General features: G+C 43.1%; 1 protein-coding gene across 1 annotated transcript; it reads left to right on the forward strand.

The window, feature by feature from the left end:
* The first annotated feature begins 669 nt into the window (after window positions 1-669).
* On the forward strand, window positions 670-19,449 carry adra1aa (adrenoceptor alpha 1Aa). Its single transcript, XM_048523238.2, has 2 exons — window positions 670-1,888; window positions 18,248-19,449. Exons 1-2 carry the CDS (start codon window positions 973-975, stop codon window positions 18,724-18,726), a joined length of 1,395 nt encoding a protein of 464 aa, XP_048379195.1. The 5' UTR covers window positions 670-972; the 3' UTR covers window positions 18,727-19,449.
* Window positions 19,450-22,058: the final 2,609 nt, after the last annotated feature.

Genomic DNA, 22,058 nt, shown 5'->3' on the forward strand with positions numbered 1-22,058 from the left:
TCTCGCCCGACATCGATCCGTGATTGACTTGCAACCGGAGAAACAAGTGAAGAGCAGTTAGAGTCTCGGGTCCGATTTTAAGGCAATGACTGGGAGAGGTTCACCCCGAAACGAAGTAAATGGCGGAAGGTATGCTTTCTGCAACACTTGGAATGAATGTTCATTCTAAGAGACGCTCAATTATCACGGCTTCAGGCAAGAACTTACGCTGATTTCTGTTCCCCTTCTGGTTGGGACTAAGTACATCCCCTCAAAATCCTAGCCGCTGAGAGTCTCGATCTGCTCGCTCCCCCACCACCACCCCCACGCCCCCCAAACCCCGGTGAAGATGTCCCGCACTCCTCTACCCAGCTCCAGGAAAGCGCACGACCCTTTCCACCAGAGACTAGCGTGGTGCTGATGGTCGAGGGAAGGGTTTGGGCTGGTGAAATCGGTGGGGTGTGGGGTGATCCGGTTACCTTTGTGCCCGGGGGTCGGGGGTTGTCGGGGGGCGGGGGGAGGAGTGACACTTTGGAAGCACCCAAAGTCTTGAGGAGTTTCTGTCGCGGTTCAGCCACGCCCCCAGGGTCAACTTGTGATTCGTTGGGGGTGGGGGGTAATCCCAGAAGGAGGAGACAGCTTCCCCTTCCTCGACATGAGAGATACACAAAGGGAGTGAGGAGAGAGAGGTTGGGGGGGGGGGGGGAATAGGCGGAAGCTAGAGAGTCTCGCCTTCCCTTTTTGAGAGACCACCTCCTCTCTCTGTTCTTTACCAGCTAGAGGCGCTTTCCAAGCACCTGGACCCAGGCAGCTGGGAGGAAGAGGGCCATTTCTTCTGTACAATTTACCAACACCTCCCTGAGGAGCAAGAGAGGGAAGGGCAGAGGAGAGGGGTAGGGAGTGGAGGGAGGAAGGGAGGGAAGGAAAGGAGAGGAGGAAAGGGGAGAAAGAGAGAAGGAGAGGGGAGGAGAAGAGGAGAGATTGCGCTCAAGCATGGGGATCCTTCCTGAAAACCGGACCGGCTCGGTGCTGGCGGTGAACAGCTCAGCCCGCCCCAGCCCCAGCCCGAGCCGGGCCATTGCCCTGGGGCTAACGCTGGGCTCGTTCATCCTGTTCGCCTTGCTGGGGAACGTGCTGGTGGTCCTGTCCGTGGTCTGCCACCGGCCCCTGCAGACGGTCACCAACTATTTCACCGTCAACCTCGCGGTGGCCGACCTCCTGCTGAGCTGCAGCGTCTTGCCGCTGTCCGCCTGGCTCGAGGTGCAGGGCCACTGGCCACTCGGCCGGCTGCTGTGTGACATCTGGGCGGCCCTGGACGTCCTCTGCTCCACCGCCTCCATCCTCAGCCTCTGTGTCATCTCTATCGAGCGCTACATCGGGGTCAGTTACCCGCTGCGGCACCCGGCCATCGTGACCGAGAGAAAGGCGCTGCTCACCCTCCTGGGCGTCTGGACCCTGGCTCTGGCCATCTCGGTGGGTCCCCTCCTGGGCTGGAAGGAGCCCGCGCCCCCCGACCACACGGTCTGCCGAGTGACCGAGGAGCCCGGCTACGTCCTGTTCTCGGCCCTGGGATCCTTCTACGCGCCCCTGGCCGTCATCCTGGTCATGTACTGCCGGGTCTATATCGTGGCCAGGCGCGAAACCAGGAGCCTGGAGGAGGGCAGGAAGAGGGAGAGATCCAAGGGGGCAGGGGACTGGGTAACGCTGCGCATCCACCGGCCGGAGAAGACGGCTGACCCACTGGACCAGACCCAGAGCCACCCCCAGGGCCGGGGGACCCAGCTGAAGACTCAGTTCTCCGTGCTCCTCCTCAAGTTCAGGAGGCAGAAGAAAGCGGCCAAGACGCTGGGGATAGTGGTCGGAGGCTTCATCCTCTGCTGGCTCCCATTCTTCGTGGTCCTGCCCTTAGGTAAGAACCGATTCCTTTGCATCGTATTGTCTGATCCGTTTCCGGATACTCCCTAACCTTCAGCAGCTGTTCCTTTTGTGTGTTTCGCTGTGCGTTTTGCTCGTCTGAAGTGGCCTTTCTGAGTGCTGGGTGTTGGCAGCATTGGAGGGTTGAGCGAGAGGGAGGCGCCGGCAAGGCTTGGGACTCATTTTGCGAACCCCCCCCCCCCCCCCCAAAGTGTCGGAGGCTGAGGGGTGAATCTTGTAGAGATTTACAAAATTAACGAGGGCACGGATAGGGTGAATAGTGAAGATCTATTCCCCAGGCTAGGGGAGTCCGAAACTAGAGGGCACAGGTTTAAGGTGAGCGGGAAAGATTTAAAAGGGACCTCAAGGGCAACTTTTTCATGCAGAGGGTGGTGCGTGTTTGGAATGAGCTGCCAGAGGAAGTGGTAGAGGCTGGTACAGTTAGAACATTTAAAAAGTATCAGGATGGGGACATGAATAGGAAGGGGTTGAGGGGGACATGGGCCAAATGCTGGCAAATGGGATTAGACTTATTTCGGATATTTCGTCAGCACGGACGAGTTGGACTGAAGGGTCTGAGCCATGCTGTACATCGCTGTGACTCTATCAGTGTGACATTGGCCGTAACATTGTTAGTGACGGCTGTAGGAGGGTCTGTTCTGGAACTTATCAATCAATCAATTAAAGTGACATGATAATGAAACATATGTAGCGATGACCATTACTGGCACTTGCAGGACGGTGTCTCTTTCTGCTTATGTGTAAACGATGGAGAGTAGTGTGTAGAGAGGAAGAGTGTTGCCAAGTGTTCACTGAGACAAGGAGAGGAACTAGTGCGCTTTCCTTCAGTAGTGATATTCGGTCACCGTTTGGACACATGTCGCTCTGATGTGGAAACCACGGTACAACTTGGTGTTTATGAATTTCTTCGTCTGGAAACAATGCCCTGCCGTGAAATGACACATCCGCGCTGTTTCAGTCAAGGCGTGAATAAGCAGCCGGGTGAACGAGCCTCATGAGATCCTGGTAGAGCGACAGACCCTCAACAGCGGAGGGAAGAATCGCTGAAGAGGCTGTGGGAGATTGCCGGGAAGAAAGAAGCGAGCGGAGCATTATTACCAGCGCGGACACAGAGTGAAATATTGAGTTGCTGTCAGGCATGATGGTGAAATCCCCTGCAGTCGTGTGAGGGTGAAGGAGAAACTGCTGTCTGTCCTTGAAACGTGTCTTTTAAAAAAGTGCAAAAACAAAAAGGGGGGTGCAGAGGAAGGACACCGACAATGGAAGACAGGAAAAGCCACACTGACTAAAGCAAAAGTTGGGCAGTTGGGGTTAAAGAGAGAGAGAAAGAGAACCCAGCAGACAGAGCGGAATTGCAGGACAGTTAGATTATTCTACAATGATGCAACGAGTTACGTTTAGTCATCGACCACACACATCAGTTGCGATAACAAAGTGCACGAAATATTTTATGGACAGAAATATTTCTGTCAAATGGTTTTGCGAAGAACGACACGGTCATAACTGTTACGTGGATCGGCCATGCTAAAGCGCCCAGGGTCCAGGGCTGTGCAAGCTCGTCAATAAACCATGGGAAATGCAGGGTGACAGTGGTAGGGTGGGATGTTCTTTGGAGGGTCGGTAGGGACACGAAGAGGTGAATGGTCAGTTTCCACACTGTAAGGATTTCTATGTTCCCCCTCCGGTTTTTAACTTCCCTGGTAAAGACCCTGTCAGAGTAAAATAATGGAATTTTCACTTATTTCCACGGGACTGAGCTTTCGTTCTATTCAAAACGGTTGTTTTTTTTCAGCATTATTCAGGCTTTCTTCAGTGTGGAAAGGAAAGGAATTGCACTTACAGAGGGGAAACCATACCAAAAATAAAGCCTGAAAGAAGACGGTCAGAGATAGTAAGAACTGCATAGGCTGGAGTCAGAGACAACACTGCGTGGAGCTGGAGAATGCAGCAAGCCAGGCAGCATCAGAGGAGGAGGAAAGTGCTCTAAAGAAGGGTCCCGACTCGAAACATCAAATCTCCTGCTCCTCTGATGCTGCCTGGCCTGCTGTGATCCTCCAGCTCCACACTGAAAAAGAAACAGCACAGTGGGACGCAACAAGGTTACATGGGGATTCAATTGCAATTCCGTAAATGAAACGGGATATTTCAAGAACGACAGCTCAGTCACAACAATCTTTATAATAAACAAAATGCCAAGCCAGTCGAATTGTAAGGCTTCAGGTGATAAGTCAAGGAAAGTATGAAAATATGCTGTATTTTGGTAAAACAAAGAAGGGCAGGATTTATACAATTAAAAGCAGGGACTTGAAGAATGTTGTCAACAGATAGACATAGGGTTTAGGTATGTAATTATGTGAAATTTACTCAAAGAAGGCATTTAGCACCCTTGCATTCATTGCTCAGACCACTGAGCATAGGAGTTAGGACTTCATGTTGTGGTTGTACAGGATGTTTGTGAGGTCTCTTCTGGAGTACTGTGTCCAGGTCTGGTCACCTTTCTGTGGGAAGGATATTATTAAGCTGGAGAGGGTTCAGGAGGAATTTACAAAGGATGTTGATAGGAATGGATTGAGTTATAAAGACATGCTGGGTAGCCTGGGATTTGTTTCACTGAAGCATCAGAGGTTAAGGGGTGACCTTATAAAGGTTTATAATATCTTGCAGGGTAGATAAAGTGAATGGTAGGTGTCTTCCCTAGGGTGTGGGATTTTAAAACTAGGGGGCATATTTTTAAGGTAAGAGGAGCAAGATTTTTTATAAAATGGGCCTTTTTGTTTACAGAGAGTAGTTTGTGTGCAATGAACTTCCAGAAGAAATGGTGGATGTGAGCACAGTTCCAACAATTTTAAAAATCTGGATAAATACATGGATAAGAAATAGTTGAAGGCCAAGCACAGGCAGGTCAGACTCATTTATTTTGGGATTATGATTGACAAGGACTGGTTGGACGGAAGGGTCTGATTTTGTGCTGTACGACTCTGATTCTGTATGGGTTGAGAAGGACAACTGGTGCAAATACAATGGGTCATCCACACATACAAAGAAGTCAACCATTTGATCCCTCAACCCTGCTGTTTTCATTGAGATGATAGCTGATATTGTGCTTCACGTTCCACATTGTCGTTCACACTGGATAACCCTCGATTCCCCTGAAGCATCTATAAACCTCTGACATGTAAATATTCAAAGACCCCGTCTCTACTGCCTTCTGAAGCACAGTTTCAAAGTTTCTCAATCCTCACAAAACATTTCTCATCTGTCCTGAAAAGATTTTTCATAATAGCATTTCGTAATTTTACAAGTCTCCCCTAGTTTTGGACTGACTCCCATTCAGGACCTTATTAACTACTATCAAGTCATTTCTCTGTCTTCTAAACTCTGATGGAAGCAAGGCCATCTGTCTGATCTGTCCTCCTGAGACACCTCTGGGTTTCAATCTAGTAAACCTTGGATGCATTTCCATCCTTTATTAAATAAAGAGACCAAAACTTCATACACTTTTTAAAGATCTTGTCTCACCAATGCATTATTGGCTAAAACATAAAAGTAATGTTTAATCTCGCTCAAAATGACCAATACCACCCCATTAGCCCTCTTGATCATGTGCCACACCTACACTCTAAATTATAGTTTCTATGGGTCAGAGGTCACATTTTGGATTTCACACATAAACTCAGAGTAGTAAGCTATCAACGTAACACGTTGAACTAAAGATACCATGATTTTATGTTACAGTCCGCAACTCGAAAGCCAATTATTTCCAGCTCCTGGCTTCATCACTATTTTAGTTCAACTTCTCTATAGGTGTTTGAATCATATTAAAATGTATTTACAAGATGGAAAAAATATCATGACCATTAGATCAATCATGCAAGCAACTGGCAAATCTGAATTGTTAAACTTGCAGACTGATGGCTTAATCCAGAGAAGCAGAAGTCAACGCACTGAAGACACCAATTTTGTTTGTTAAAGATCTGAGAAGTACCATGGGACATTTTACTACTTTAAAAGGTGCATTGTAAATGCAACTTCTCCTGGTGTCACGCTTCATGTTGGATTTTTCTTGTATACATGAGAATGATATCAAGTCTTGGGGATAAATGGGGATTTAAATGGCTTTGTTTGTGAGCCTTGACTATACACTCATTGAGTATGCCAGTTAGTTCCTTTACAGGTGTTTAAAACGAGGAGGGAGTGGAGGGGACATAAGATCATCATTAATGCGAGTTTCTCGCTGAGCTGGAAGGTTAGTTTTCAGACGTTTCGTCACCATTCTAGGTAACATCATCAGTGACCCTCCGATGAAGCGCTGGTGTTATGTCCAGCTTTCTATTTATCTGGTTAGGTTTCCTTGGGTTGGTGATGTCATTTCCTGTTCTTTTTCTCAGGGGATGGTAGATTGGCTCCAAATCAATGTGTTTGTTGATGCAGTTCCGGTTGGAATGCCATGCTTCTAGGAATTCTCGTGCATGTCTCTGCTTGGCTTGTCCTAGGATGGATGTGTTGTCCCAATCAAAGTGGTGTCCTTCCTTATCTGTATGTAAGGATACGAGTGATAGTGGCTCATGTCGTTTTGTGGCTAGTTGATGTTCATGTATCCTGGTGGCTAGCTTCCTGCCAGTTTGTCCAATGTAGTGTTTGTCACAGTTCTTGCAAGGTATTTTGTAGATGACGTTCGTTTTATTTGTTGTCTGTATAGGGTCTTTTAAGTTCATTAACTGCTGTTTTAGTGTGTTGGTGGGTTTGTGGGCTACCCTGATGCCAAGGGGTCTGAGTAGTCTGGCAGTCATTTCGGAAATGTCTTTGATGTAGGGGAGCGTGGTTATGGTTTCTGAGCCGGTTTTGTCTGTTTGTTTGGATTTGTTGCTGAGAAATCGGCAGACTGTGTTCATAGGGTATCCATTCTTTTTGAATACGCTGTATAGGTGATTTTCCTCTGCTCTGCGTAGTTCCTTTGTGCTGCAGTGTGTGGTGGCTCATTGGAATAATGTTCTAATGCAGCTTCGTTTGTGGGTGTTGGGATGGTTGCTCCTGTAGTTCAGTATTTGGTCCGTATGTGTTGTTTTCCTGTAGACGCTGGTTTGAAGTTCCCCATTGGCTGTTCACTCTATTAATAGGGCAAACAGCCAATGGGGAACTTCAAACCAGCGTCTACAGGAAAACAACACATACGGACCAAATACTGAACTACAGGAGCAGCCATCCCAACACCCACAAACGAAGCTGCATTAGAACATTATTCCAACTAGCCACCACACACTGCAGCACAAAGGAACTACGCAGAGCAGAGGAAAATCACCTATACAGCGTATTCAAAAAGAATGGATACCCTATGAACACAGTCTGCCGATTTCTCAGCAACAAATCCAAACAAACAGACAAAACCGGCTCAGAAACCATAACCACGCTCCCCTACATCAAAGACATTTCCGAAATGACTGCCAGACTACTCAGATCCCTTGGCATCAGGGTAGCCCACAAACCCACCAACACACTAAAACAGCAGTTAATGAACTTAAAAGACCCTATACAGACAACAAATAAAACGAACGTCATCTACAAAATACCTTGCAAGAACTGTGACAAACACTACATTGGACAAACTGGCAGGAAGCTAGCCACCAGGATACATGAACATCAACTAGCCACAAAACGACATGAGCCACTATCACTCGTATCCTTACATACAGATAAGGAAGGACACCACTTTGATTGGGACAACACATCCATCCTAGGACAAGCCAGAGACACGCACGAGAATTCCTAGAAGCATGGCATTCCAACCGGAACTCCATCAACAAACACATTGATTTGGAGCCAATCTACCATCCCCTGAGAAAAAGAACAGGAAATGACATCACCAACCCAAGGAAACCTAACCAGATAAATAGAAAGCTGGACATAACACCAGCGCTTCATCGGAGGGTCACTGATGATGTTACCTAGAATGGTGACGAAACGTCTGAAAACTAACCTTCCAGCTCGGCGAGCAAACTCACATCCAGAACCTCAACCTGAGCTACAAATCTTCTCAAAACTCGCGATCATCATTAAAGTTGAATTATCAGTGACAATGTTTGGTTTGGAAAACATTTCAGGTTTCAACATGACACCCATGCACTATTATTTTAAATGGTATTATTTTAAATAATTCACAATTGATTTTTCATTAACTTCTACAAGATCCAAAGTTGGTGAACACTTTGTACAATACCATCCCTTCATGGAAGTGATCTATTTATTCAGTTATTGTGTACTTCAGTGCTTCACTGTGCATTTAAGACACCTGACTCAGACTTCAAAGCTTCCCTTTGCAAGGCATCAAAACATGTTTCATGTTTGTGCCAACCAATCTTCCCTTCTCCATTTACCTAGCACTCTTTCTTTTATAGAGCCCTAATATCTGTGCCTTTCTTCATCTCTTTCTACTTAAACAAAACACCTTTTCAAATGGAAAAATTATTTGTGACTTGAGCAATACAACAGTGTGCAAGTTCAATTCCTGTGAACCCTGAAAGGAAGAATTATTGAAATGCACCAGAATTAAAGGTTTGATGTCACACTTGCTGGTTGGTTTCTACATCAGTGAAATACATAGTGGGGGGGGGTGAAGTATTGGGGAGGCAATCAACCCATCTAAACTCATAACAGCAAGACCTGACAGTTGTTCCCATTCCTACCAATCATGGCTGCCTCCTACTGAGACTATGAAGCAGGCAAGCATATGATTATTTCTGTTTCTATGGCTCACTCTACTGGACCGGGTTGCTAGCCTGTCACTGGAGACCACATAGCTTGATGAGTGCCACTCTTGGCTGACCAAGACACAATCCCATTGTGCCACTGATGTACTGGAAGGTTCAGCGGCTCATAATCAGTCAATTTTGACACATTAGGAATGCACCTTGCTTCAGTCTATGGTTGGAATTCAATCCCAAAGCCTCTGGGTCAGAGGCAAAGTTGCTACTCACTGCATCACAAGACCTCCCCATCGCCACTTGTTGCAGTTTCTCAATAATGCCTGGATGGTTAGTATACCTCCACACTGTCCAAAAGATGTCCAATTGTTTCCATTGTGTTTACCATTTGATTATGATCTTAAATGCCTTTAGTTTTGTATATTTTTCCAAAGAAGACTAAAATTTAAATTAAAACTTCTTCCAATCTTTGCGTTAATGTTAGGTTGTTAAAATGAGTCTATTATACCATATTCATGTCAAGTGGGCAAAAATTCAAGAACAGAGATATGCTGTATAAGGCTTTGGTCAGACCACATTTACAATATTGAGAGCAGTTTTGGGCCGTTTATAATGAAGGATGCGCTGGCCTTTGAGAGAGTCCAGAGGGATTGGAGGAGGTGCTGCAGAAGCACATGGACAGGCTAGCAGTGTGGGCAAAGAAGTGGCACGTGGAATACAATATGGGTAAGTGTGAGGTTATGCGGTTTGGTAGAAAGTAGAGAGGCAGAGACTGTTTTCCAAATGGAGAAAGGTTTCAGAAATCTGAAACACAAAAGGACATGGGAGTCCTGGATCAGGATTCTTAACATGTAGGTTCAGTAAGCAGATAGGAAAGCATATGTAATGTTTGCATTCATTTCTAGACGGCTAGAATATGAGTGCAGAGATGTACTGCTGAAGCTGTACAAGGCCCTGGTCAAACTACATTTGGAATATTGAGAGCAGGATGTGCTGGCCTCAGATTGTCCAGTGGAGATTTACAAAAATGATCACAGGGATGAAGGGCTTGTCATATGAGAAGCGGTTCAGAACTCGAGGTCTGTGCCAGATGGAGTTTAGAAGGACAAGGGGTTTGGGATTTCATTGAAACTTGCAGAATACTGAGGGGCTTGGATAGAGTGTATATGGAGAAGATGTTTGCAATAGTAGGAGAGATGAGGATCTGAGGGCACAGCCTCAGATGACCCTTTAGAACTGAGATGAGTAATTTCTTCAATCAGACGGTAGTGAATGTATGGAACTCATTGCCACAGAAGTCCGCGGAGACCAGGTCAATAAGTGCCTTTAAGACAGACAGAGGTAGGTTCTTCACTCGTAAGGGAATCAAGGGTTACAGGGAGAAGGAAGGAGACTGAGATTGAGAAACATATCAGACATGATTAAATGAAGGAGCAGACCTGATGGGCTGAATGACCTTATTCTGTTACTATAGCTTACAGCCTAAGTTTTAACCAAACGATTGGCGACAACCAGTTCTTACATATTGAAAGCTACTCTTACTGTTTCTGCTTGGACTGAAATTTTTAGCAACTTCTTTTAAAACTGAGGAATCAAAAAAAAATCATCAGACCCACAGCATTGGGAAGGCTATGGTCACTTTTAAACAGTTACTTGGGCTTGAGGGGAAACAGGAGCCGTTCAAACATGAAGGTAATAAGGGTGATGAGGTTTATCAAGAGAAACACGAAGACTTTCCTAGAAATGAACAACTAAGAACTACAGGAGACTGTGAAGAAGCGAACATATTCTGTCTGTAAACACATGTGCTATTCATGTGGTATCATTGAGAATTGTGCCCAATGAATGTTCTCCATGTCCACCGCAGTGTGCGACAAAGCAGCTGCTTCATTTGGATCAAGTCACATTTCATAAGTGTCCTTTCAGTTTTCCCTTGAAAAAACTGAAGTAAAAGATATCAGAATAGTCTTGTTAAGACAGTAGACTGTGTTATAGCTGCTACTCTGGACTTTATCAATCATGCAAGATCTACATTGGCTTACAGCAGAGTTACATCTCTGGAACTGAGCAGGTACCAACAACAAACCCATATTTACAACTTCTTGTATCAAAGTTTTCAATCGTTTCTCGCATGTCCCAAATTTCTGATGTCCTTAACAATCTTCTCACTGTCTGCCACTACAATCAGGCTGAAGGGACAGGTTTCAGTGTGGCATGGACATAGCAGGCATTCTCTCCAAATGCAGTTCTTAAAAAAAAGACGTAATGGATTCTGTCTCGAAATGGAAATATATGTACGTCTCATAACTTTTCAACTGGACAACTACAGTTGTCAAAACTTGGATTTTGTGAACATAAACAGCATGACACATTTTTGAGGAGGGAGAAGGGAGAACACTCAATAAAGCAACAAGACTAGTATCCTTCATCATATTGTACCATGCTGTCAAAAATATTGGTGACCGGATTATGAAATTTGCCAAGTTGAAACAGACATGATAACGGCCAGGTATTACTGGGATCGTGTAATGAAGTCCTCAGCTCTTCCGTTTACATATTTTCAATTCAGATGGAGAGCAATGAGACCCACATCCAAGTTTTACAATGGGACAGAAATCAAGTACACTGTCAGTGGAGCAGATGTAAGTGAGAAAATTACTGAGAGACAATGACAGATTTGTGATCGGGTCAGCTCTTTATTTGTGAAAGTAAAGTTGAGGAATCACCAGTTGCAGTCAAAGCAGGGAAACACTAACATAAATTAAATACAAATCAAGATTTTTACTGGAGGGAAAACTTATGTTTCAATTTACATCAGAAACACTGTTGTTCCAAAACCTGCATAGAGTGTAACCATTTGAAGAGATTGACGACAGATGATAAAACATGTTGGTTTATGAGCTTAGTCTGGCAAATCTAGATGTTATTGCAAGCTGGCTTCGTGGATTTAGAGAACAATAAATAAGATGTGACATGTTTGTGTAATTAGCTTCTGGAGTGCCTGTGTTTGTTTTGGTCTCAATAATTCCAGGACCATCCGTCATGCATGTTGTCAATATTACAAGTATGCTCTTATAACTTGCCAGTATTTTCAAAGCATTTTCTCAAAGCTTTTCTCAGTTTTCTGAAATTCTAGATACTCCAATCCAGAAAAAAAAAATACCTTAATTTTGGATGTCAAGCTTTTCAGGTTATTTGTCTTGCATATGTCAGGGCAGAATGGCAAGAATGCCAAATTCTAATGGGAATGTCAATGTATACAGCGTGAGATAGAGGTGCAGATTGTGTGGCTATGGTGTTGACAATGTAGCATGTAACAGGCAAACATTATTCCCTGGTTATTTTAAAACTTCCACCAGGCGTGTTGATTTGCCATGGGAAATTCCCTAAGTTTCTTCAAATTAGGCAGGATTGAATGTTGGGTTAAAAGCACATGACATTATACTTGTGAAGTGCAAAAGAGGCTTTCAGCCCATCAGGTCTGTGCTAATCTAAATACATTTATCACAACTGTTTCAATGCTTAAAAGTGATGTTTTCACCTGAGTATTATTTAATACATTGGTGTATATCCTGTATGCAACATACTAAACAAAATGCAACAGTTTCATTAAATTAGTAAAACCACAAAGTGCCAATGAACATTAGTTTATATTTCTGTTATATTCAACTTGATAAGCCATGGATCACAAGATGCTTCACACGAGAATTAAAATGCAAAATATGATCTCGGGACACATGACAGACATCAGAAAGCCAGATGACCAAAGATTTGTCAAAACCCATGTTTTAAGGTGTATTGTAAAGGACAAAAAAAAACAAAGAACCAAACGGATGTAGGAAAACTATTCCAGAGCTGGAAGCCAAAACAACTGAAAGCACAACCAGCAGGGAGCAATTACAATTGGGAACGCACAGGAGACCACAATGAGAGGAATGCATGTATCACTGCCATTTACAGGGTTGCAAATGGAGTTCAGAAGGAGGTGGGAGCAAAGCCAGGGAGACGTATAAAACCATGGGTGAAGATTTTAAAATGTGGACTGGCATGGACTGGAAGTAAATGCTTTCCAGCAAGAAAACATGAAACAAAGTCACCAAGAGCCTGGTTAATTCAGATTGTTGTCAGCAAGAGAGATGGTGTGAGAAGCTAGGAACAGAGTTTGGAGTGGGAACTCAAAGTAGTGCCCACACAGTGTTCCCAAAAGAATGACAAGCACCGCAGAGGTTATTAAACCAAAAACTAAGTTGTGATGAATGGGATGCTGCAGCATCAAAAACTGAATTTATATAGCACCTTAAACATGGTATCTGTACAGGTGGCAGTCAGTCTTGGAAATAAACTTAATTTGAAATGAAACATAAATGAAGGTGCAAGGTTAGGGTAATGGAGAGTTTTACAGAGGGAATGATGAAGCTTCAGACCTGTCAAGTTTAAGGCCTGGTTATCATTGGTGCAGTCATAAATAAGTCAGATGAGAATGTCAGAGACATGGTGACACCAAAATTGATGGCACAGTGGACAGTGAAGAAGGTTGTCTAACAGTACAACAGGATCTTGATCAACTGCACCAGTGGGCCAAAAAATGGCAGATGAAGTTTAATTCCATTAAATGCAAGGTATGGTATTTCGGCCAGACAAACTAGGGCAGGACGAAATGGTGACAAAATTCGTAAAGCAGAAGTGCAATGGGATCTGGGAGTGTTGGTCCAGGATTCTCTAAAGGTTAACTTGCAGGTAGAGTCCGTGATTAAGAAAGCAAACATAATGTTGTCGTTTATCTCAAGAGGGTTGGAATATAAAAGCAGCGATGTGCTTCTGAGGCTTTATGAAACTCTAGTTAGGCCCCATTTAGAATACTGTGTCCGATTTTGGGTCCCACACCTCAGGAAGGACACACTAGCCCTGGAGCATGTCCAGCGGAGATTCACATGGATGATCCCTGGAATGGTAGGTTTAACGTATGATGAACGGCTAAGGATCCTGGGATTGTACTCATTAGAGTTTAGAAGGTTGAGGGGAGATCTAATAGAAACTTACAAGATAATGGATGGCTTAGAAGAGATGGACACTAGGAAGTTGTTTCCGTTAGGCGGGGAGACTAGGACCCGTGGGCACAGCCTTAAAATTAGAGGGGGTGAATTTACAACTGAAATGAGATGACATTTCTTCAGCCAGCCAGTGGTGGGCTTGTGGAATTCATTGCCACGGAGTGCAGTAGAGGCCGGGACGTTGGATGCCTCCAAGGCAGAGATCGACAAATTCTTGATCTCACAAGGAATCAAGGGCTCTGGGGAGAGTGCAGGGAAGTGGAGTTGAAATGCCCATCAGCCATGATTGAAGTGGCAGAGTGACTTGATGGGCTGAATGGCCTTACTTCCACTCCTATGTCTTATGGTCTTACAGAGTTAGTGGTAGGGCCATGGGAGTGTTGTCAAACAGACAGACTGAGGGCTGCAGGTACATAATTTCATCAAGATGGCACAACAGGTAGACAGCGTGTTGGGCTCACTTGCCTTTGTCCATTAAAGGATGGAGTACAGGAGTTTGGACATCATGTTATGGCTGTGCAAGACATTATGAAGGACACATTTGGAATACTGCATCCAACTGTGGTTGCCTGCTATAGTAAGGACCTTCACCAGCTTGTCTACAGGGTGTATTCCCTGTACACCCACAATTTGTAGCCAAATTCGGAATAAATGCCATCCACAAGTTTGCTGACAACACCACCATATTAGGTCAGATATCAAACAATGATGAGTCAGAATACAAAAAGGAGATACAGGGCTTGATGATGTGGTACAATGATAACAGCCTCTCTCCCAGTGTCAACAAAACTTAACAACTGATCATTGACTTCACACAGAAAGGAGGAGAACATGACGCCAACTACATCAATGCAGCTGAAGTAATGGTTGAAAGCATCAAGTTCCTTGGAGTGACAATAACTGACAATAGGTCTTGGATTTCCCACGTAGATGCAACAGTCAGTAGGCGCAACAATGTCCCTTCGTCATCAGGCAGCTCAGGAAATTTGGCACATCCATAAGACCCCTCACCAACTTGTACAGATGCACCATAGAAAACATACTGTCTGGGTGTTTAATGGCCTGGTACAACAACTGCTCTACCCAGGTCGAGAAACTATAGAAGTTGTGTACACAGCACAGACCCTCACAGAAGCCAACGTCCCACTCACGGACACCATTTACAGGTCTTGTTGCTGTGGAAAGGCTACCATCAAAGACCCATCCCACCCTGGCGATGCTCTCCTGTAACTTCTTCCATGAAGCAGATGCAGAAGCTTAAATTCATGTATCAGCAGGTTCAAAAACAGTTTCTTCTCTGCCATTATTAGACTGATGAATACTCCCCAACTTCAAATAATGTTGACCTTGTCAATACTGATCTTGCCTTGCCTATGTCATGTGCAGCGTAACCTGTGTACCTCACTCTCTCCTAATTTTTTTCACCCCATGTCCTTGCTTACTACAATCTGCCTGTGCTGCTCACAAATGAAGCTTTTCACTCTAGTTTGGCACGAGTGACAATAAATCAAATCAAATCAGCTGAGAAGGGAATGATTTAAATGCGCCCTATGGGGCATCTTTTTCGAACAGAGGAATGGTGTGTGTATGGAACGAGCTGCCACAGACAGTAGAAGACACGGGTACAATGATAGCAAAAGTTTAGAGGGATACGGGCCAAATGCAGGCAAATGGATGAATTCAGTTCCTGAAACCTGGTTGGCATGGACTAGTTACACCGAAGGGTCTGTTTCTGTGCTTTTTGATTTGAAGATTTGATATGACTATCCAACTGTCTGAAAACTTCCCACATTGTTGTATCCCCCTTCAATTGTGGTGAATGGAGTTTCAATTAATCATTTCCTCCTTAAGCTTTTTATCTGTATCATTCTGATTCGCCCTTCTTTTCCGATTTCAAGGAGATCCAGTTGTGACTTTGTACTCTGCAAGAACCACTGTGCAGTTGATTAGAACATAATAATGTGAGCTTTCATTCTACTCTACAGCAAACCACACAATGTGCTGAAATTTTGTGCCTCTTGCATCCATCACAGAACAAAGGAGTTTCAGGCTGATAATAACCTATCTTATGTAATACAGCAAAAATGAATAAACACCTTTGATTTTAAGCTGCTCTTTGCAAGCATTCACATAAAAGCTGCTTTATTTAAGGCCGTTCAGTTGCCAAGCCAGTAGACTTTATTGATCCATGTTTATCTGTAACTACTCAGATAATTTCCAACCACATGAAGTGGTTCAGTCAAGCAGTACAGATGCACATAAGGGAAAGCTCAATACTCAAGAGAGATTGAAACAGATCCTTTGGCAAGAATGAGGTGAAGCAGGCATGGCAGGAGGATAATATGGTACATAAACACCAGTACTGATCTGTTGGGCTGAATGGTCTTGTTTGATATGCTTGAGCATTGGGCCAGTTCTTTATTCATATAGAGAATCATAGGCTTCATTTATCACATTGGTATTGCTATTTGTCAGGATATAAGAGAGCATTTATGAAACGCTGTCTCTAATCACACTGATTATAAATGGACTTAGTCTTATTGTGAAGAAGTGGGTACTGTCAAAATGGGGTCACCAAACCTCGCATATAAATTTCTTGAAGGAATGAGACATATCAATCATTCCCTCACTTAGAGCCAAACATCCCTAGCCTCGACATTCAAAAAGAAAGATTTATTACTCCAAAAATCAAACAGTGCATCTAGTTGTACTGGTCTGGAGCCTTCCACACCGATGTGCAGTTCACAGTGACAAATCCTGATACTGGCCTGACATTGTGTCCCTGAACATAGCAAAGATTCTAATTTCAGTTCACACTTTTTGAAGTTAAATGTCTCACATTCCATTGTTTAATGCCATATATTAGAAACTTTCACAATGTCTATTTTTCTTCAAAAGCAATGGTACCTTTTTCATGTAAGTAAATAATATTCTGAAAGCACAAAAGACCATTAAGTGTGACAGGCAACACTGAAAAAAAGTCAGAAGTTTTCACCTATTTGTCCAAAGAACCTTGAAATTATAATGAATCATCACACACACATTGGAGAAGAAGACTTCAATGATAACAGAGTGCCAATCAGTGATTCAAGTGTCTGCTGTTTAGGTTAGATAAATAGCAAGATGGGATAAGCGCACAGAAAATAAATTGTTTTTCAAGCTCAGCAGGATCTTTGTGAAATCTTACTGATACAATGCTTTTGAACATCAAGTTACCATTTGAATTTCTCAATCACACAAAGATAAGTTGTGTTTCTCCTTCCTCCAGAGTTTGAAGTCTTCCCTGATGCAGACTCATCTGTTTGCAGAGTGGAGAAGATCACTCTTAAAAAGACAAAAACCAGCAATTGAACTGAACAACTCACCATGAAAACTTAGAAAGACAATCAAACAAGTGGGAAAAGAGGACAAAATGATCTGTTAAGCCACAACTTGTCTCTTCAAATTTCTTCATCTCCCCACGTGACCTTTTGTATATTCCTGCCCACCCCACCCACTCCCAACCCAACTCTTGATTGTTCAAAACCCAAGTTATACAATTCATGGAACACCCAGTCACACTAGGTCTTTCACAAGGCCCATCTCAACATGAAAACTTCCTGTTTCCTTAGTTTGTGTGCCAATCGAACCCTGAATGGGAACGCATCCTTCCTATGGCTGTGTTTAGCAATAATGCCACCTTAAGGTGATGTGAGAAATGGACACTGCACCTGGCACGTAGGAGGTCACTGCCAAGCAATGGTTAAAACCACTTTCCAACTGGAAGAATGGTCTGTTTAGCCAACATTCCAGCCTAATAAATCAGGGACCAAATGTTTTACCAGGAGATCTGCTATTTCTCTGTACAATTCCCTGAAGCTGGTGTTACAACCCAGTCCGGTCCAGAGACAACTCCAGCCACATTGAAAATGATGAGATCTCTCTTCCACAACAGTGATATGAAACTGCTCTGAGGAAGGGTCACCAGACCTGAACATGAACTCTGATTTGTATTCACAGATGCTGCCAGACCTGCTGAGATTTTCCACGAATAAACTGTACTCTCAATGATGCCGAAGTCACGTTCTCTGATACAAACTGCAAACATAAAACATTCAGCTTCATAGAGACATTCTGGTCCACAATTAACTTTCAAACTCCAAGCTTCACTTCTCATTTTACATACTTGTTACCATTTTCCACCACGGATCCACTTCAACACAAAACCACTTCCCTTAAACAGTGCATCACTGAATGCAGTTAGGAACATAATATTTGTATGATTGGTATTTGCACAAAACATTTCAATTACCTTCCCAAAAGTGCTCCATCTAAACCCTATTTCTATGTTCATAAATATCAACATTTGTGGAACACTGTTTGCAGTTTGTGGAGAATTCTGACCAGCAGCTTATTAAGTTTAGTTACAATTTAAATACCAGCTTTGGCTCAAAAAGCATCATGGGGATCATGTGTCATGTAATTCGTCATTTTGGAGGTGGACTAAGTTAATCCTGCTCCAATCAATCACTAATTTAAATTCAACTTGATGTCAATGCTATTACACAGCTTAAATCGTGATTTCTTTCCTCTTTACTCCCACAGGTTCCTTCTTCCCAAAGTACAAAGCCCCAGAGACCATCTTCAAAATAACATTTTGGCTTGGCTATTTTAACAGCTGCATAAACCCCATCATCTACCCGGCTGCAAACAAAGAATTTAGGAAGGCATTCCAAAACATCTTGAAGGGTCAATGCTGCCACAGGAAAAAGGCATCGTTTCACCCTTCCTTGAGCTACAATCACAGTACAGAGGGGCAAAAAAATGTGGTACGCATTCCTGCTGGGTCCAGGGAAACCTTTTTGAAGATCTCCAAGTCTGGCCGAGACTGTGAATGGAAGTTGTTTTGCACCCTGCCAGATCATGGAACAGAGAACAACAGCAGGCATCTCAATGGGAGAGGCAGGACAATTCTGCACTGCTGCTGTGCCAATGCCAATATACCTAATGATGAGACTGAGTACAGTGCACCAGGTTTGAAAACTTGTGCTTATTCGGTTGGCGATTACGGTGATCCTGTGTGATCCAGTGCCTCCTATCTTGACAAGAGGCTTCCCAGTGGGGCACACCACCAATTCCACAGCTTGACAGAAATTTGCAACTTGACATTTTAATTATGTTCATCCATCATCACTACCATCCCCAAACGTTTATTCACCCATTTGTGCACACAATGCTAACCATGTTTGAGGAGCCAAGGTAGGTTCGGAATGATGCTTCAGTTATCGTTGGGATAGGTCCCCAATATAGACATGGTCCACTCCTGACAAGATAATCAAATACAGATTCAGTCACTTGAAGAGAAATTGCACAGACCCTCAGAAATGACAGAGAGTGTCTCAATTGTGTACAGAGTCAATAGAAATGTGAAATACCTGTTTTTCTACACTATTTAATGGATGTTGGTTTGAATTCCCAATTACCTATTTTAAAATGTTGTGATGGGGATTAAACACATTTGGAATTAAATCAAGTGCAGCAAGCTATAAAGACTCAAAGTCCAGGAAAATTTATTTCCTTTTCAGTGATTTACACGTTTAAGGTAAAAAAAATTGCCACGTGCATTGAGTCTAAGGTGACGTGAACGTTTTCTAAGACGATGAACAAAGGTGCTTCAAGGGATGATATTTTACTTCACTGTAAAGAGCCTGAAATCCATCACCTTTGATTTCACGACAACAAGCAAGTCGAAGCGACAGTTATTTGTTTATTTCTTGGAAATAAATGGCTTTATAAAATAGCACTCATGAGACACAGCAATCTCGGAAACTCTGGGATTTTTTTTGTCTTTGCCAAATTCAAATTGTTTTGCAAAATGACAAGTGTTTTTACGCGAAGAGTATACAAACAAAATGTGGTTTTTTAGATTGTAAGAAACTAAATAGTTAAAGTCAGATTGCCAAACGAGACATATGAGCTCGTCTTTCCTCTCTCTCCGGATTTTGGGTTGTGCTGCAATCCAATGACTGACTTGTTCGCTTCCGTGTTTAGCAAACTCCTTCAGACTACTTTCCTCTCCGTGGTTTGATCTCTTCAGATTGGGTTCTAGTTGCTGCTGATCTGTCCTCAGCTTTGCACCATGTTTCGGGGAGACTGAACAGTAGGACCCAAGAATGAATCGCCTTGATAGTAACTGGGTGATTGATATTAAGCTGAAAGGATGCCAAGTTTACAGATTTGTTGTCTTTGCATGGAGCCGGATGTTGTAATCTTTGATAGCCATGAGACTAGGGAAGGGGGGAGGGGTGAAGGAACAGGGAGGGGGGAAGAGAGAGAGAGAGAGAGAGCGCGCGAGAGAGAGGGAGAGTGTGAGCCAGAGAGAGAGAGAAAAAAAACAGAAATAGCTAACCGACCATTCACATCTTCCAGCAAGCAAGGACAATGACTGAGTCAAATCCCATTCCCCAGATGAAATAGACTGCTAACACTCACAATGAAAGTTCACACATGAAGAACAGTGACATGATAACCGACTGCTGAAAATGGCCATGTGTCCAATTTGATTCAACCACAATTTATGTAAAGTTTGGCCAGAGTCTAAACAGATGAGCAGACAAACTGGAGTGTTTTAGGAAAGTGAAAAAAAAACTCAGCATAAACATTTGCCCAAGCTCTATTTGAAGCAGTTGAGCATTACATCTCGGGAACTGTATTAAAGCCCAAGGGAATGCAATGTAGATTTACTAGTATGATAATTGGATTCTGTGAATCAAATAACTTTGACAAAGTACACAAATCAATCTTGTCCCCAGAATTTAAAAGGGTAAAGGGTGATTTGTTTCAAGATTTCCATCTAGTAATGGAAACAGATAATATTTCAGCTGGTTGGGGAATTGAAGACAAGAGTGCATAGTCTGAAAATTCAAGGCAGCCCAGTAATAAAATGAGCAAAGGTTGGTGAAAAAAATTGCAAAACCATTGTATACGAATTGTTGATTTTACATCAAAAATTCATTCTATAGCCTTGTTTACCCACGACTTCTGGAGTTAGATCATCCATGATCTCCTTGAATGACAGCACAGGACCAAGAGACTAATGACCTACCCTGTCCCCCTGCTGAATTTGGCCTCTGGAAAGAAATTAACCTTGCCCCAAATGCCAACTACACTTGTCACTGTGTCGAACTGGGTGGCTAAATATCTTACAAGACTTTTCTCAATCTTGTCAGACCTGTGAATGTTTCTAAATTCCTCTCTTGATTCACCCTGTCATACTGCTGCACATCTACACCAATCTACTCCAATCTTTGCATGTTCATGTTCTTGCTTTCCTCTGCTTGATTGTTCTTTTCTGACTGTCCAGCATGTGAAAATTCTTGCTTCTTAGGTTCCGTTTTCCTCAAACTTCTAAACTTCCTACTTTTCAGTACTTCCTGACTGAGTACATTTTGCATGCCACTTTGCTTTCTGTCTTCAGTTTCACGTTCCCAATTTAACAATGTTTTTTTAAAAAAGCACACTGCATCAATTGTACGTTCGACTTGGGGAAAAAATGGTCAACTGTGATCTGCAAATCATATCAGTCTGAAGACAATATATTATTAAATAACTAGTTTACAACACATCTACACTCCAAGTTCTTTGAATACTGCAAACAATTTCCCTTGGCTTTCAAAAAAAATGTATTTGAAAGCACATTTATTTTTCTATCTACCAAACCCACGACAACATGGTCAAACAAAGATTATGCAGCATTTGCTGTTGATCAGGGGATCCCTTGCATAAACTAACTACCGCAATTCTGGATTAGTTCCGATTACAGCTGCGGAATCCCACTGTTCTCTTCCAAAGGTTTCTTTATTCAAACTTGTGCAATTTTGAAGAGGTTTAATAATCGACTCAAAAATGTAGGAAAGTTATTACTTATTCAGTGCAACCTGTGTTATAAATCAGCCAGCAAAGTGCTCCACTTCTTCGATACATTCCAAGTTCCGTCAATTTAGCCTCAAGGTGAAATTGGTCAATTTTCCCCACCGCTAAGTCTACTTCAGAAATCATGCAAATACAGTCAGAGTAGTTGCAAAATAATTGACTGGTGGGAAGGATGTAATAATTAGATTCAGTGCCCTTCAGCTCTTAACAAAGAAATGAAAATAACTCAAATGTGTATAATAAGGTGCAATCCTGGGCAGTAAACATGCCCACGCTCAATCAGGAACATTTTGAGTTTGAAACACAGGAGGTGGCCCTTCAGCCTGTGCTTGTTAAAAAGAACCAAACGACTGGATCCCACTTTCCAGCTCAAGCCACAGACCTCTGTGTTATGGCACTTCAAGTTCACATCCAAGTCATCATTTCATGTCTGGAAGGTCCATGCCTCCGGTACTCTTTCAGACACTAAGTCCTATCCCCAGAC

The sequence above is a fragment of the Stegostoma tigrinum genome, chromosome 40, assembly GCF_030684315.1.
Source record: "Stegostoma tigrinum isolate sSteTig4 chromosome 40, sSteTig4.hap1, whole genome shotgun sequence".
Taxonomy (NCBI): domain Eukaryota; kingdom Metazoa; phylum Chordata; class Chondrichthyes; order Orectolobiformes; family Stegostomatidae; genus Stegostoma; species Stegostoma tigrinum.